The sequence below is a fragment of the Tachysurus fulvidraco genome, chromosome 1 (genome assembly GCF_022655615.1).
Source record: "Tachysurus fulvidraco isolate hzauxx_2018 chromosome 1, HZAU_PFXX_2.0, whole genome shotgun sequence".
NCBI classification, from domain to species: Eukaryota; Metazoa; Chordata; class Actinopteri; order Siluriformes; family Bagridae; genus Tachysurus; species Tachysurus fulvidraco.
This window is the reverse complement of record NC_062518.1, coordinates 11,167,413-11,182,687: the sequence shown is the minus strand read 5'-3', so window position 1 is coordinate 11,182,687 and position 15,275 is coordinate 11,167,413. Positions and strand designations below refer to the sequence as shown.

At 41.4% G+C, this 15,275-nt stretch overlaps 1 protein-coding gene across 1 annotated transcript in view; it reads left to right on the top strand.

Moving 5' to 3' along the window:
• The window catches only part of acsf3 (acyl-CoA synthetase family member 3), a 60,379-nt gene extending 50,109 nt beyond the window's left edge, over positions 1 to 10,270 (top strand). The window contains exons 8-10 of the mRNA XM_027157572.2: positions 2,535 to 2,669; positions 2,836 to 2,947; positions 9,202 to 10,270. Of these exons, the coding sequence (XP_027013373.2) occupies positions 2,535 to 2,669; positions 2,836 to 2,947; positions 9,202 to 9,319 (365 nt within the window). The 3' untranslated portion in view covers positions 9,320 to 10,270. The remainder of the gene's footprint in view (positions 1 to 2,534; positions 2,670 to 2,835; positions 2,948 to 9,201) is intronic.
• Positions 10,271 to 15,275: the final 5,005 nt, after the last annotated feature.

Here is a 15,275-nt window from a genome sequence, read left to right as displayed (position 1 = left end):
CTCCCTTTTTTCCTCTTTTCCTCTACTGTTTCCTTTCTTCCTGTCTGTCTCCCTTTTTCCACTTTCCCTTTTTTGATATATCTCTTATTTTTCTATTTCCCTTACATCCTCTATACTTCTTTTTCCTCTCTCTCTTTTTTCTCTTTTCCTTACCTGCTCTCACTTTCCTCTCTCTCTCTCTCTCTCTCTCTCTCTCTCTCATTTTTCCCGTCCACAGTGACCCATTTTTTCTTCTCATCATTGCTCTGTCCCACCTGAGCCCCCTCATCATTCAGTGAGTGCTCTTCTCACCTCTCTCTCTCTCTCTCTCTCTCTCTCTCTCTCTCTCTCTCTCTCTCTCTCTTTCTCACCCTCACTGCAGTCCTCTGCACTGTAAATGGGGAGAAAATAGGTGTTACAGTTTCTTTCATTAGTGTGTGATGAGTTTTCTGCTGCCTGAGTGCCTCTTTTTGCCACCCTTAAAATAGTGTGTGTGTGTGTGTGTGTGTGTGTGTGTGTGTGTGTGTGTGTGTGTGTGTGTGTGTGTGTGTGTGTGTGTGTGTGTGTGTGTGTGTGTGTGTGTGTGTGTGTGTGTGTGTGTGTGTGTGTGTATGTGTGTGTATAAAAGGAAATAATTAAGGAGTTTCCAGATGACCAGCTCTGTATGATCCTGACTGGTTCAGGATTTTCCACAAATCTTATTAATGTCACCCCAAAGGATTTCTTCATTGATTTTTATCGAGGTCATTTTATACGTGTACGTATATCGACCTAGAGTCAGCGGCAGAAATATTGGCACCCTTTGTAAAGACGGATGTGTTGATTAGCTTAATTTTAACCTCAGGTAAATTCATTCCTAGCAAATAAATACAAGCTTAGAAAAGATGTTTTTCCAACAAATATACACCACATTTGTTTCATCTTTTTTTTTTTTTTTTTTTTTTTTTTTTTTTTTTACACTTTATCCTAAATTCTTCATAGCTGTGTTGTGTTTATAGCTGCTGCTGTTGCTGCATGAATTTTATTTTTTATTAGTAGTAGTAGTAGTGCAATGGAAATAAAATAATTTTACAGTTAATGATCATCAGAATGAAGAAACAGTCAAATCTCTTTGGTGACTAACTGTGGCATGGTTCTTAGTTTTAACTTAGTTTTAGGTTTGAGTTTTTCTGAAACTGCTGGGATTTTCACACACCACAGTCTAGAGTTTCGACAGAATGATGAAAAGCTTCAGATTCCAGTTCTTGGCTGAAATGAGTGGAATCTGAGCTGGCGTTGTGTAGATGTAGTCTGTCCGCCTCGAGGTTTGATGTGTTGTGCAAGCTGAGATGCTTTTCTGCTCACCTCGGTTGTAAAGACTGATTATAAGAGTTAATAAATACTTTCTGGCAGCTTGATCCTGTCTAACCATCAACAAGGCATTACTACCAACATAACTGTCACTCACTCGGTGTGTTTTTGTCTTTTGTACTATTCTGTGTAAACTCCAGAGACTGTTGTGTGTGAGACTCCCAGGAGATCCACCTGATACCAACAACAATTTAGTTTTATTTGTATAGCGCTTTTAACAGTGGACATTGTCTCAAAGCAGCTTTACAGAACATACTGTAAGAAATATAGTACACATAGTTTCATATTATACAAAGATTAGTATTAGACAACAAACAAAATTCATATTAGAATTTTATTTAAAAGTGTTTGTATTTATCCCCAATGAACAAGCCTGAGGTGACTGAGGCAACTGTGGGGAGGAAAAACTCCCTTAAATGGAAGAGGAAGAAACCTTGAGAGGAACCAGACTCACTTGATGAGGTTCCCTCATCAATTCAATTCAATTCAATTCAAGTTTATTTGTATAGCACTTTCTACAATTGACGTTGTCTAAAAGCAGCTTTACAGAACATAGACATAGAACGAAAGTTTAATATAAAGATTAATATTAGATAGATTTAAATGATTTTTGTATTTATCCCCAATGAGCAAGTTGTGAGGTGATTCAGGTGACTGTGGGGAGGAGAAAACTCGCTTAAATGGAAGGAAGAAACCTTGAGAGGATTATAAATATACAGTCTGACAAATGTATTGATGCAAAAGACCACATGGAGTTGGCATCTCCTCTTTAGTATCGCAGAGTCTAACTGGAGCTGGTAGACCTCAGGATTCTCACAGAGTCGGTCTCATTTCAGTGGAGGTCCGAAATCTTCATCACCACGGAAGACAATCAGAGCACCGTTTGTGTGGCACTGGAGGGTGTGATTATTAACTGTTATAATCATTGGAGAGTGTTATTATGAATAATGTCCTTGTTACAAACAGATACAGTCAGACAATTGAATATTGACAGACAACTTGCTTTTTCTGATGTTTGATGTGAACATTAACCGAAGCTCTTTACCTGCATCTACATAATGTTGCTGCCACATGATTGGCTGATTAGACGTTGCATGAATGTTCAGATGTTCCTGATAGTCTCCAGAGTACGCTGTTATTCATTTGTCGGAATTAAAGTTAGCTTTTTTTTTCTTTCTGTTTGTTTGTTTGGGTTTTTTTTTCAGGAGACACTGCGGTCTACAAAGACGGAGTATTCTGGATCATGGGACGAACTTCTGTAGACATCATAAAGAGCGGCGGCTACAAGATCAGCGCACTGGATGTGGAGCGCCACCTGCTGGCCCACCCTGACATCACAGGTACATGACTGGAATGCGTTTCAGGAGGTTCAGAAGAAAATTCGATGCTTAAAAGAGTGAAACTGCCACATTGGTACTTCAGAACTAACAGATCGTTTAAAGCAGCCATTAACGGAAATCACAAGTACATATTAAAACATGTGGTTTTTCTTTATCTGTTTGTTAGATGTGGCTGTAATCGGGGCGCCGGACTCCATCTGGGGGCAGAAGGTTGTTGCGGTTGTGCAGATGAAGAATGGGAAAACAATCAGCCTTCCTGAGCTGAAGACCTGGGCCAGGTAACTCCTTACTGAAACATCACCTTCTCCTTACTTACCACACCCTCTCCGTGCTGTATGAGAGATCCGGGCCAGAAAAATAGAAACAGAAGGCTGAAAAAAAATAATCTGCTCCATCTTTGGTATAAATACGATGAGGTAGACAGATGCTACTGGATGCCATTTCTTTAGTTACCATCTCAGTCGTTAAAGTAGCATCTCCCTTTTCCATTCTTTGGGATTGGCATCACTGTATGTATTACTTAAGATATTTATCCAATAGAATTATGTGTATGCATTCAAACACTAGTTAGCTTTAAAATTATTTAAAAAAAAAAAGAAACATTTAAATGCGAAACTGTGGAAGTTTTATTGTCTAAATAAATATACTGTATCACGCTGCATTTACTGTAAGCCAAGTTTATCCAGTGGATGTTTCTGCTCTCAGCCTTGTTTTCAGTATCATTATGGAAGTGGCGAGTGAATGGAGACGGAAAAAAGGAAGCAATAAAGTATCTTGAGGCATAGAAAGTTTAGGCAAGATGCAAACTACTACTTTCTATAGCATTAAAAATAAAGTGCTTTGGTTTGAAACACAGAATTATTTCTTTTCCATGAGGATGCAGTGAATTCTCTGTATAACTGATCACAGCGAGGAATTAAGGAACTTGTTGTGTAGGAGTTACAGCATTACTGGGGTTAGACGCAGGAGCACAGAACGCCTGCACTAAGGGCTCAGAGTCTTATCAAGATCAAATGGAACTTTTTATCACCGTACGCAATAATAATAATAATAAAGGTCTAGGGAAATGCTGTTTAACTGCCTGAATAAAAAGTTTCAATAAAAGTCCAAATAAAGTAAATCTGGTCAAGCAAATGAAAAAAATGTTTTTATAATAATAATAATAATAATTATTATTATTATTATTACTATTATTATTAATATTATTCAAATTTTATTATTTATTTTCCTGATAGCTTTGTAACCATAGATGGAAATACTTAGCTGCTGCTCATGTTTAAAGCAGTTCAGTCATTTGCAGTTAGAGCTGAAGACCGACCTGAGCGACACCAAAGGAGTTGGTGACTAGACCTGTTTGTGTCCAGTGAGTTGAGAGAAGTTTAACTTTATGTAAATACAAAGTGAGGCACTGCAGCAACATCCAGTGGGAGTGAAGACGGTAGAGTAGACGCGACTTCTCCTTTATCACGTATGATATGATCCAGGTATACAATGCTGAATTTATAGAAAAACACTAAATCTCCCTCCAGAATGTTTTATTTTAGTGTATTTTAGAAGAAAGACTGACTGCCTTCTTGTGCAGACATTTGCTCACTGTGTGTGTGTGTGTGTGTGTGTGTGTGTGTGTGTGTGTGTGTGTGTGTGTGTGTGTGTGTGTGTGTGTGTGAGAGAGAGAGAGGGAGAGAGAGCTTGTCAGTGTGTGTGTGTGTGAGAGAGAGCATATCGGTGTGTGCGTGAGCGAGAGAGCTCAAGTATGTACTGTATGTGTGAGTGAATGAGTATGTGTGTGTGTGAGTGAGTATGTGTGTGTGTGAGTGAGAATGAAAGTGTTTGTGTGATGGGCAGTGGCGAGAGAAAGAGAGAGAGAGAGAGAGTGTGTGTGTGTGTGTGTGTGTGTGTGTGTGTGTGTGTGTGTGTGTGTGTGTGTGTGTGTGTGTGTGTGTGTGTGAGAGAGTGCATGTCAGTGTGTGTGAGCGAGAGTATGTGAGAGTCAATGAGTATGAGTGAGAAAGAAAGTGTTTGTGTGAGGGGCAGTGGTGTGTGTGTGTGTGTGTGTGTGTGTGTGTGTAAGTGTGTATGAGTGTGTGAGTGCATGTCAGTGTATGTGAGCGAGAGAGCTCAAGTTTGTATGTGAGAGTGAATGTGTGTGTGTGTGTGTGTGTGTGTGTGTGTGTGTGTGTGTGTGTGTGTGTGTGTGTGTGTGTGTGTGTGTGTGTGTGTGTGAGATTGAGTGTGTGTGTGAGATTGAGTGTGTGTGTGTGTGTGTGTGTGTGTGTGTGTGTGTGTGTGTGTGTGTGTGTGTGTGTGTGTGTGTGTGTGTGTGTTAGTGCGTGTGTGTGAGCGAGTGCATGTCAGCGTGTGAGCGAGTGTGTGTCAGTATATGTGAGCGAGAGAGCCCAAGTGTGTATGTGAGAGTGAAGTCACATTTAGTCATTTTATCACCAGAGTAACTACAGCTTTGATCTTCAGTATTATAACAAGTTATAAGTCCACATTCCTCCTAACGCCGTCTTTCCTCTGTGAAGTTCTCCAAACACTGTATACATTAGTTAACTTTCTTTCTCATGCTCCAAATACTCAATCTCAATCTGTCAGCTGATGAAACACAGCGATGATGAAATGTGTTTATTCCGACACATGCAGCACTGAGTTAAACCAGCGTGTGGAGTGTGTTGTGTAGTGAGTGTGTGTGCTGAGGCACGCGGGCTTGCGTCAGAGCGTGGAGTGTGTTGAATCACGCAGCAAGCTGACGGTCCCTCCGGGCCACTGCCAAATCGATGTGGATGTTCAAGAACACAGCTTTTTGAGTGAGTACACTTTTTCCACTCACACACATCCACAGCTTCTGGTATGGGTCTAAGCAGCTGTGAGCTGAAAGAGTCAGCCAGCGATGAATGAAGGGATGCAGCCAAAGTGGCTCTCTGCTCACACACACACACACACACACACACACACACACACACACACACACACACACACACACACACACATACACACACACACACACAACATACACACACACGCACACACACACACACACAACACACATACACACACACATACACACACACACGACACACACACACACACAACACACACACGCACAACACACACACCGCACAGAGCACAAGCTACTCTTCACCTACATAGTGCACACTTCTTTATGTAGTAAGGCCTGGACAGAACAGAAGTTGGGTTTCTTCTGTGTAATCCCTCCTGTTTTTTTTCTTTTTCTTTTCTTTTCTTTTTATTTACTTTTTTGAGTCTTTGTTTTTTTGTCATTTGTGCCCTCGATACAAAACTATTAGATCTCTCTCTCTCTCTCTCTCTCTCTCTCTCTCTCTCAATCACTCACTTTCTCTCCTGCCTGCTTTCTCTACCCCTCACCACCCTCCACCCCACCCCATTTTATTTGTGTATTTTTCTTGCACATACTGTATCAGTGCTTCTGACTGCTAAAAAAAGCTCCATATGGTGTGGTGTCTCAGTGCCGTGGCTGTGTTTGGTAGGATGTATGTGGTGCTGTATGGTGTGTGTGTGTGTGTGTGTGTGTGTGTGTGTGTGTGTGTGTGTGTGTGTGTGTGTGTGTGTGTGTGTGTGTGTGTGTGTGTGTGTGTGTGTGTGTGTGTGTGTGTGTGTGTGTGTGTGTGTGCACATTGCGTGTTTATTTGTTTGCTTGAGTGTACACACTTGAGAAAATGAGAAACAGTGGTGTTGACCTGTCTTTGCTCCTGCCAGCACAGCCTAGTTCATCACACACACACACACACACACACACACACACACACACACACACACACACACATACCTCAGTGTGTTACTTTTACTGCTTTTACTGCTGTATTACTGCAGCTCCATACAGGGTGTTCGTGAATCATTAAAAAGTAGCTGAAGTGATTTAGAATAAATGCATCAATTAGTAATAAACTCTATTAAATGTTTACATTCAACTGGAATGAAGTCCGGGTCGAGCTCACAGGCAGTGGATAATACGAGTATGTAAGTGTGAACAGATGTGTGTGTTAAACTGAGGTGAGGTCTCGATGCTTGCTGTTGGTCTGTTAAACACTGAGGTCATTGATCTGGGGAAAAATTCGGGAGTAATCAAACTTCTGTGCTTTCCAACTAAAGTGTAGTAATTAGGTGTGTATATTCAGTGGGGAGATATGGGAAAGTTATAAAACACTATTTAACCTGAGGATCCCTCCAGACTCGCTGTAATTAAGGTTAGACTTAACTATTTCAATGATAAAAGGATGGTTTAAAAAAATCAAATAAAAAAATGAGTCGATTCCCCTTTACACTAAAAGACATTTGATCAGTTAAACCCGTTCGATTCACATGGTATAATGGTATTGATCCCCACAATAAAGAATCTAATTTTATTTATTTATTTTTTTTCCCCACCACTATAGCACGTAATACATCTGGTAAATTTCCATAACACCCCCACCCTCACCATCGCAAAACACACACACACTCACACACACACACACACACCACATAAAACACCTTTTTTGTTGCTGTGTTGCTTTGATTCAGAGTTCTACTTTCCAACATCTGCTGAAAATGTCTTCATTACTCTAACAAAACTGGTGTGCATATGCTTTTATGCCTACATACTTATATACTCCATGTGAGTGTTGTACACACAAACAGTCCTCTACATATCTTATTTGTTTCTTTTTTCTTTGCACATGAACATGGAATGCTCATTCCTCTGTGCCCCAGCTCCAGCTGTCATTTTACTTATTTGTCAGTCTTTATATAGTATTTGCCAACAGAGAGACAAGATATGAGTCGCCCCAATACATACATCCTGAGACATACACACATGCACACACACACACACACACACACACACACACACACACAGAGGAAGTACAACAACAGAACAGACAGAGAGTGTAAAAAGGTAAATTGATTTTGTGCATAAAGAACAGAAGAGAGAAAAAAAGAAAAGCAGACAGAAGCTGTGCTGGAAGCGACGTGCGCCGAAGAAACAAAACACAATGACATCTTTACAAAAACTGTGAGATATATATATATATATATATATATATATATATATATATATATATATATATATATATATATATATAGTATAGTATAGTATTATTTATTTATTTATTTATTTTTTATATAAAACAAATTCCAGGCCCCAGGACTTTCCATAACAACCATACTTTCACAAAGTCTACACATTTAATTAACTCGGCGTTCGGCTCAGGGTTTTATTTTTTGTTATTTTCTTTTCATGCTAATTTTAGTGTTTATGGAATTAATTGAATTGTATATGTCTTGAAGCGATGTGAAACACAGCATGCAAAAGCTGGGCGTAAAGATATGGGAATGTGCGAGAGAATAAACTCTTATTTTACATTCGTTTTGGGCAGATAAGCTACTGTTCTCCAACATCGATGTGTCTACCTGTCTGTCTGTCTGCCTGCCTGTCTGTCTGTCTGCCTGCCTGTCTGCCTGCCTGTCTGTCTGTCTGTCTGTCTGTCTGCCTGCCTGACTACCTGTCTGTCTGTCTGTCTGCCTGCCTGTCTGCCTGCCTGCCTGCCTGTCTGCCTGCCTGCCTGACTGCCTGTCTGCCTGCCTGTCTGTCTGTCTGCCTGCCTGTCTGCCTGCCTGCCTGCCTGTCTGTCTGTCTGTCTGCCTGCCTGACTGCCTGCCTGCCTACCTGTCTGCCTGCCTGCCTGCCTGTCTGTCTGTCTGCCTGCCTGCCTGCCTGCCTGCCTGCCTACCTGTCTGTCTGTCTGTCTGCCTGTCTGCCTGCCTGCTTGCCTGCCTGCCTGCCTGTCTGTCTGTCTGTCTGTCTGTCTGTCTGTCTGCCTGCCTGCCTGCCTGACTGCCTGCCTGCCTGCCTGCCTGTCTGTCTGCCTGTCTGTCTGCCTGTCTGTCTGTCTGTCTGCCTGCCTGTCTGTCTGTCTGCCTGCCTGCTTACCTGTCTGTCTGCCTGCCTGCTTACCTGTCTGTCTGCCTGTCTGTCTGCCTGCCTGCCTGTCTGTCTGCCTGCCTGCCTGCCTGTCTGTCTGCCTGTCTGTCTGTCTGCCTGTCTGTCTGTCTGCCTGCCTGCCTGCCTGCCTGTATGTCTGTGCCTGCCTGTCTGTCTGTGCCTGACTGTGCATAATATTTACACCCTAATCCCATATCACAGTCCCCTCAAACATGGTGAGGACCTTCCCTTGTCCTAATTATTAATGCAGATAATTATTCCTGTGCTTTCACCCAAACAGCCCCCGTAACCAGAGGGAAGCAGTAAAGAAGCACTTTTCTTTGTTTTGCACATTTCATTTTTTACATTTTTTCTATTCCCACCCAAAGCGACGGGAGGTGCATATTATAAACAGGATTTGCAGTGATTCAGTTACAGTGTAGTGTTTTATATACACGGCTCCCGTCTACAGATTCAGAATAATTTTAGATCAGCTATAATAGATTTTATTGAACGGAAAATTTGATCTAGATAGTATGATGTGAGCTTGAGTGTGTGTGTGTGTGTGTGTGTGTGTTTTATATTCTTCAGAGAAAACATGGCTCCATACACCATCCCAACCGGGCTGATTGTGGTGGAGGACATGCCTAGGAACCAGATGGGGAAAGTGAATAAGAAAGACCTGCTGCACCAGTTCTTCCCCCACTGACCGTTTTTTCAGCTCTTCACTCCTCTTCTCTTCACTCTACCTGCTGACCTGGCTTCAGTGCTGAGGTGTGTGTTAAAGCATGGATCACTAGCAGACATGTGACACCCGAGGTTTCTCCTAATCGCTGAAGATCACAGGGAACTCATAGCTCACACGCTCCCGTCACCTGTACGTCTACTTAATTCTTAAAGCAGCAATCTTGGCTCTCAGCTCCTGTAAGGACTGTTTACAGTGAAGGGTTTAAAGTTCTGTTTTTTTTGTTTTGTTTTGTTTTTTTGTTTTTTTTACAAAGATCTTTCATTTCTCTGTTTGTTTTAGTAATTATTAAGGAAAAGAGTCGTAATTTTTTTTTTATTTTTGATAGTGCATCTTTTAATCATTAAATGAATTGTATAATATTGTTTGTTGCCTAGTAGCATTAGCCAGCCAGGTGAGTAGATCATGAGGCACCTCATTATGAGAGAGAGAGAGAAGATACTGTTGCAGCTGTGACTCTTGAAAAAAAAAAGGTTTCATTGTTAGCTCTTTAATTGTTATTGTGATATTGTCTCTACTAGTACTGATGTATTGTGGCAGTAACACATACCAGCTGTCATGTGTTTTGTCAAAGCCTCATATTGGTTATAAAGTGGACCAGTGACATAACACATGATGCCATGTTAGGCTTCATGCACTAAGCCAAGCCAGAATGCTTTGCTATAAGGGAAGACATATTCTCAACTCTAGGAATCTGTGTGGAAAAAAATGACAGAAGCAGGTGATAAAACACATATATGAATTTATATACACAGCAAGCACGCAAAACATGATGCATTGCACACTAATGTTTAAATTCAGTTAGAAATACAAATTAAGAAAGGATGGAAATGACAGATTTTTTTTTAAAAATCTATAACTGTATGATTTATTTCTGATATATCCTGTTTGGTGATGTGATTGAAATAAATTGTTTAATAAAACTATTTTGGCAGAAAAATATGGTCTAGGTTTTAGTGTCATGTTGCACGTCTCACCTGAAACTAACCATCTAGACCAATGAGCAGATAATATAATATCAGAGAATATCTTCAAAGCAGGAGATGAGAACCTTCCTTACAGTGTATAGTTTTGATGTGATGAGTCGTCAGAGTTTGTAAGTGATCAGACAATTGGCAGCACAGGGATATTACACTGTTTAACTGAGTGGACAGACCTAGCAATGCAGAAGACAGTAAGGTAGACAGTGGTTATCTATTTCTTCCTGATCTCTCTGTGTCTTTTTTCCCCTGGCTGCAGTCACCAGAGAGCTGATTAAGAAAGAAGGACTATCGATTTCTGTATGGTGTGAACGGCTGAGGTGTGCTGAGGCATGAAGTCTTGTGGACAGGTTTGGGCAGGAAGGTAGAAGTCCCTCAACCCTCCACTTGCCCCCAAACTTCCCTCTAATGCCGAAACCTATTTTTGAATTTCCCAGTGACTTCCAGAACCCTGTCACTGCCATCCATCTTCCCCCAAACCTGTCAAAAAACACCTCCATTATCTGCCTTAACTTTTGTTTAAAACCAAAAACCCACAATCCCCAAACCAAACCTCAAATGATTACTTGCTCCTATAACCTGTCCACAACTGCACCTGCCTGCCCAAACCTCTGCTGCACCCATAAATGTGTTTCCAACTCTCCACCATCTACCTCAACCTGCAATCAAACCACTGTTTGCCATCCTGTGTCCACACCTGACCTTCCATTTCCCCCAAAACCCTTCTCCAACCTGCCCCTGCAAGCCAAACCTGCCCCAAACTCCCCTGATCCATTTCCACCACAAATCTCTATTTCTCCCTAAACCAGCCTCCAAACTTCAGACTTCTTACTTCCCCCAAGCTTCGACCCTTCCAACTTCCTCTTATTCCCAAATCTTCTTCATCTGCAAAACCTGCCTCCAACACTCCTCCCACTCCTGTTCCCACATCGTCCAGCAGTTTGGTGGTAATGAGGATGGTGTGTGTGTTTGTGTGAGTGTGTACATGTGCTTGCATGTGTGTGTGGTTTGGGGCTTTTCTCCCCAGGGCTTTGAGATGATGGAGTGTGTGCAGCGTCAGTCAGACACTCCTGGCACAAACACACCCACCCACACAAACACACACACTGCCTCGGCTGCCTGCCCACTGAAGCGTGTGTGAATCTGTCTGCAGATGGACGCTTATTGGGCCCCAGGGTCCTGTGGAGAGAAGGGCAAATGTTATACCGGACTTGTCCAACACACACACAATTCAAAAATGCCAGCACGCTCTGAAGCTGATTGGCTGTGAGTACTGACATGCGGCTGAGTGGAAAGTGGCTGTGTGCTATTAATTCAGGAGTATGTCGGGTGAGTGATCAGTGTTTTAACTCCACACTTCTGTTCAAGGTGCCCTCATCCCCCTCACCAAACAACCCCTCCCTCCTACCCTGCAGACTCTTGCAGACTTCTTCCCTCTCAGTTCCGTGTCACATGAAAGTGACTTGCTCTGAGTGATCCAGTGAGCGGTTTATATCAGAGTGTCTTTGAACTTTTGAAGTGAATGTGTGGTAAGGCTGGAGCAAAGGAACAGAATGCAACAGCAGTTAAGGACGAACAGAGCGAAGAAGAAATCTCCTCGGAACATAGCGAGCGCACACATGCAATTACAGAACACAAAAAGTGTAAAAGCATACTGCTGTAGCTTGAGGGACTCTGAGAGAGGTGTGTGATGTGACAGCTCTCAGAAAGTACACTGCCTCAGAGGCAACAACTTGCCTTTTCAGAGGTCTCAGTGCTTTCCAGCTAAAAAACACTTTCCCTTTTTCTCCTTTATATAAGCCCTATTTTCTCTTTAGTTCTCTCGTTTTGTCTGTTTGTCTCGTTCTCAACATACACTAAATGTCCATCGCATACAAAGTTATATATGGAGGATAGATGATATAGATATCCTGTAGAGGATATCTTCAAACCAAACACTGTAGTGTTATAATTTTCTCTTTACTGGAAACAAAAGAGACCCAAGCCTGTTATAGCATGACCGTGCCCCTGTGCACAAAGCAAACCATATGGTGTACAGAGATTAAACATCGCCATGACCTCAACTCCACTAAACACCTTTGGGATGAACTGGAGTACTTACTGTGTACCAGCCTTGCATATGACCTCACTAAAATTCTTGTTGCTGATTGGTTAAATCCCCACAACCACAATCTCGTATAATAATAAAGAATAAAGATCTCTTTTTCTAGGAGAGTGGAAGTTATTATAACAGCAAAGATGGAAAGCATCTGAAATTGGATGCTCAAAAAGCACATATGGGTTTGTTTGGTTAAATGTCCACAATCTTCTGTCTGTATAGTGTAGCTGTAATATTGTGCTAATATAGCTGAGTCTAATATTGTGCACAATACTGTACTGGTGCGTGATGATAATACTGTTTGTCTGAATTATTACACTTTTGCCAAGTCATTTGAAAAAGATTCATGTGGTTTCTGACACAAGGAATTAAATGCATTACAGAGCTAAAAAGGTAGCAGACATCTTTTAAGCCAGAATCACAATCTTTTGAATTAACTGTGATGCATTCGCCAGCAACAGCGAATCTAAAGCATAAGAACAAGCTTTCAGTATTTGTTAGCTATGTTAACTTTGTTAGCAAATTTCACACATGCTGAAGAACACTGTTACATAACAGTACAAAATTCTCAATTCAAATCTTCGTTCTTAGTTATTCAGATGTTAAACATAGCTGATTCTAATAAAATCATAGCAAAACAGAAGAAGCGCATTTAAAACGCTCTGATTTTGGTTCTAATGAAAATGTCTTTAATATCTACAAGGAAATTATCTACCACGTTAATGATCCCTGTGTTGCTCTCAGAAATGTAAAAAGTTTATTGGTATCATGTGTTCTAAATCTAAACTATATCATTTAAACCCTTTGAAAGCTTAAGTCAGCGGGCAGCCTTATTTATTGTGCTTTTATTGGTATGATCCTTATGCACTCATTTGCATGTCACCTTTCATCTCTGTTGTCGTGATTGCTGTGATCTATTTTTATTGATGGGCCAAGGCTATCGCACTAAACTCCTCACTGCCACTATGATCAATATTAAATTATCATGTCCCAGCACTCATAACTCGGTGCGCTAGACAATAGACAGAGACAGGGTCATGGGAGAATAAATAGCAGGCAGAGTGGCTAATGATCCATCATCCCAGACGAGCTCCGACACCCTGGAGCTTCACCCGCTGACAGCGCCATTAATAAATGCAGCTCGGCGCGCGATCGATCGCTCTGATGGATGATCACAGCCACAAATACTATAAAACACCTGGTCATCAATCCAGAGAGGGCAGCCCATCCACAGTACATGCACACCCCGGTGTACTGTACATACACTACACCCCACATCATATAGTTCAGAGGTAGTAATAAAGCATAAAATGTACACAATTCTTATTTTCAAATTTACTGGATGATCTCTGCATAAGAAAGTGGGGGTTTAATCAGTGTCATCTCTCAGTTGATAGATAACATTGCATTGTGGTAATGCTAAACATGTTGATCTAATCTAGAAGCCATTTGTGTCTGTCCAAGTCCATTAAACCTGGTTAAATGAACATCATTTAACCGAAAGGCATTCATTCACTCATCCATTCATCATCAGTAAGCATTTTATTCTAGTCAGGGTCAGAGTGGATTCTAAGCCAGTCCCGGGAACACCAAGGTTGGAATACACCCCAGAAAGGAAATGGTCCACCATGCACACACACATTCACACTTATTCATACCCAAGAGCAATTTATCTTTGTCAGTCCAACTACTGGCAGGTTTTTGGCAAGGGAAAGGCAGAGCAGAGCTGTAGGACTCCAGTCCAGTCTTGGAGTCGAGGCATTTTTTTTGTATTGATTTGCTCTTGTCTTGGATATTATTGACAAATGTACTTCCCTCACACTTGGGCATTGGTCTCACTAATCTTATCATTGGAACAATGCATGAATGTTAAAATTGTATTGGACTTGTCTGTGGTTGTCCTGATTACACTCCTAGAGGACAGAAACTAGAAAACCAAAACAGAACCTACATGGACTCACAGAGAACATGCACAGATCGAACTGAGAAACCTGGAGCTGTGATGAGGTAAGACTAACAAACCTACAATCACTACTATTTACCATTACTACCATCATTTTTGTCACTACTATCAGTTCCATCACTACCAACCCTACCATCCCTACTATCACTACAATTACTACCATCAGTTCCCATCACTTATATCACTACCGACCCTACCATCAGCACTATCACTACCATTATTACTATCACTACCATCAGCACTATCACTACCATCAGCACTATCACTACCATTAGTACTATCACTACCATCAGCACTATCACTACCATCAGCACTATCACTACCATTATTACTATCACTACCATTAGTACTATCAGTACCATCAGTACTATCACTACCATCAGTACTATCACTACCATCAGCACTATCACTACCATCAGCACTATCACTACCATCAGCACTATCACTACCATTAGTACTATCAGTACCATCAGTACTATCAGTACCATCAGTACTATCACTACCATCAGCACTATCACTACCATCAGTACTATCACTACCATCAGCACTATCACTACCATCAGCACTATCACTACCATCAGCACTATCACTACCATCAGCACTATCACTACCATCAGCACTATCACTACCATCAGCACTATCACTACTATCAGCACTATCACTACCATCAGCACTATCACTACCATCAGCACTATCACTACTATCAGCACTATCACTACTATCACTACTGTCACTTGCCTTACTACCGATCCTACCAACACTACAATCATTATCACTTCCGTCACCACTATCAATACCATTACTACCATCACTTCTGTCACTTCCATCACTACCAACTATACACTATTCTCACTACCATCACTTTCATTACTACCACCA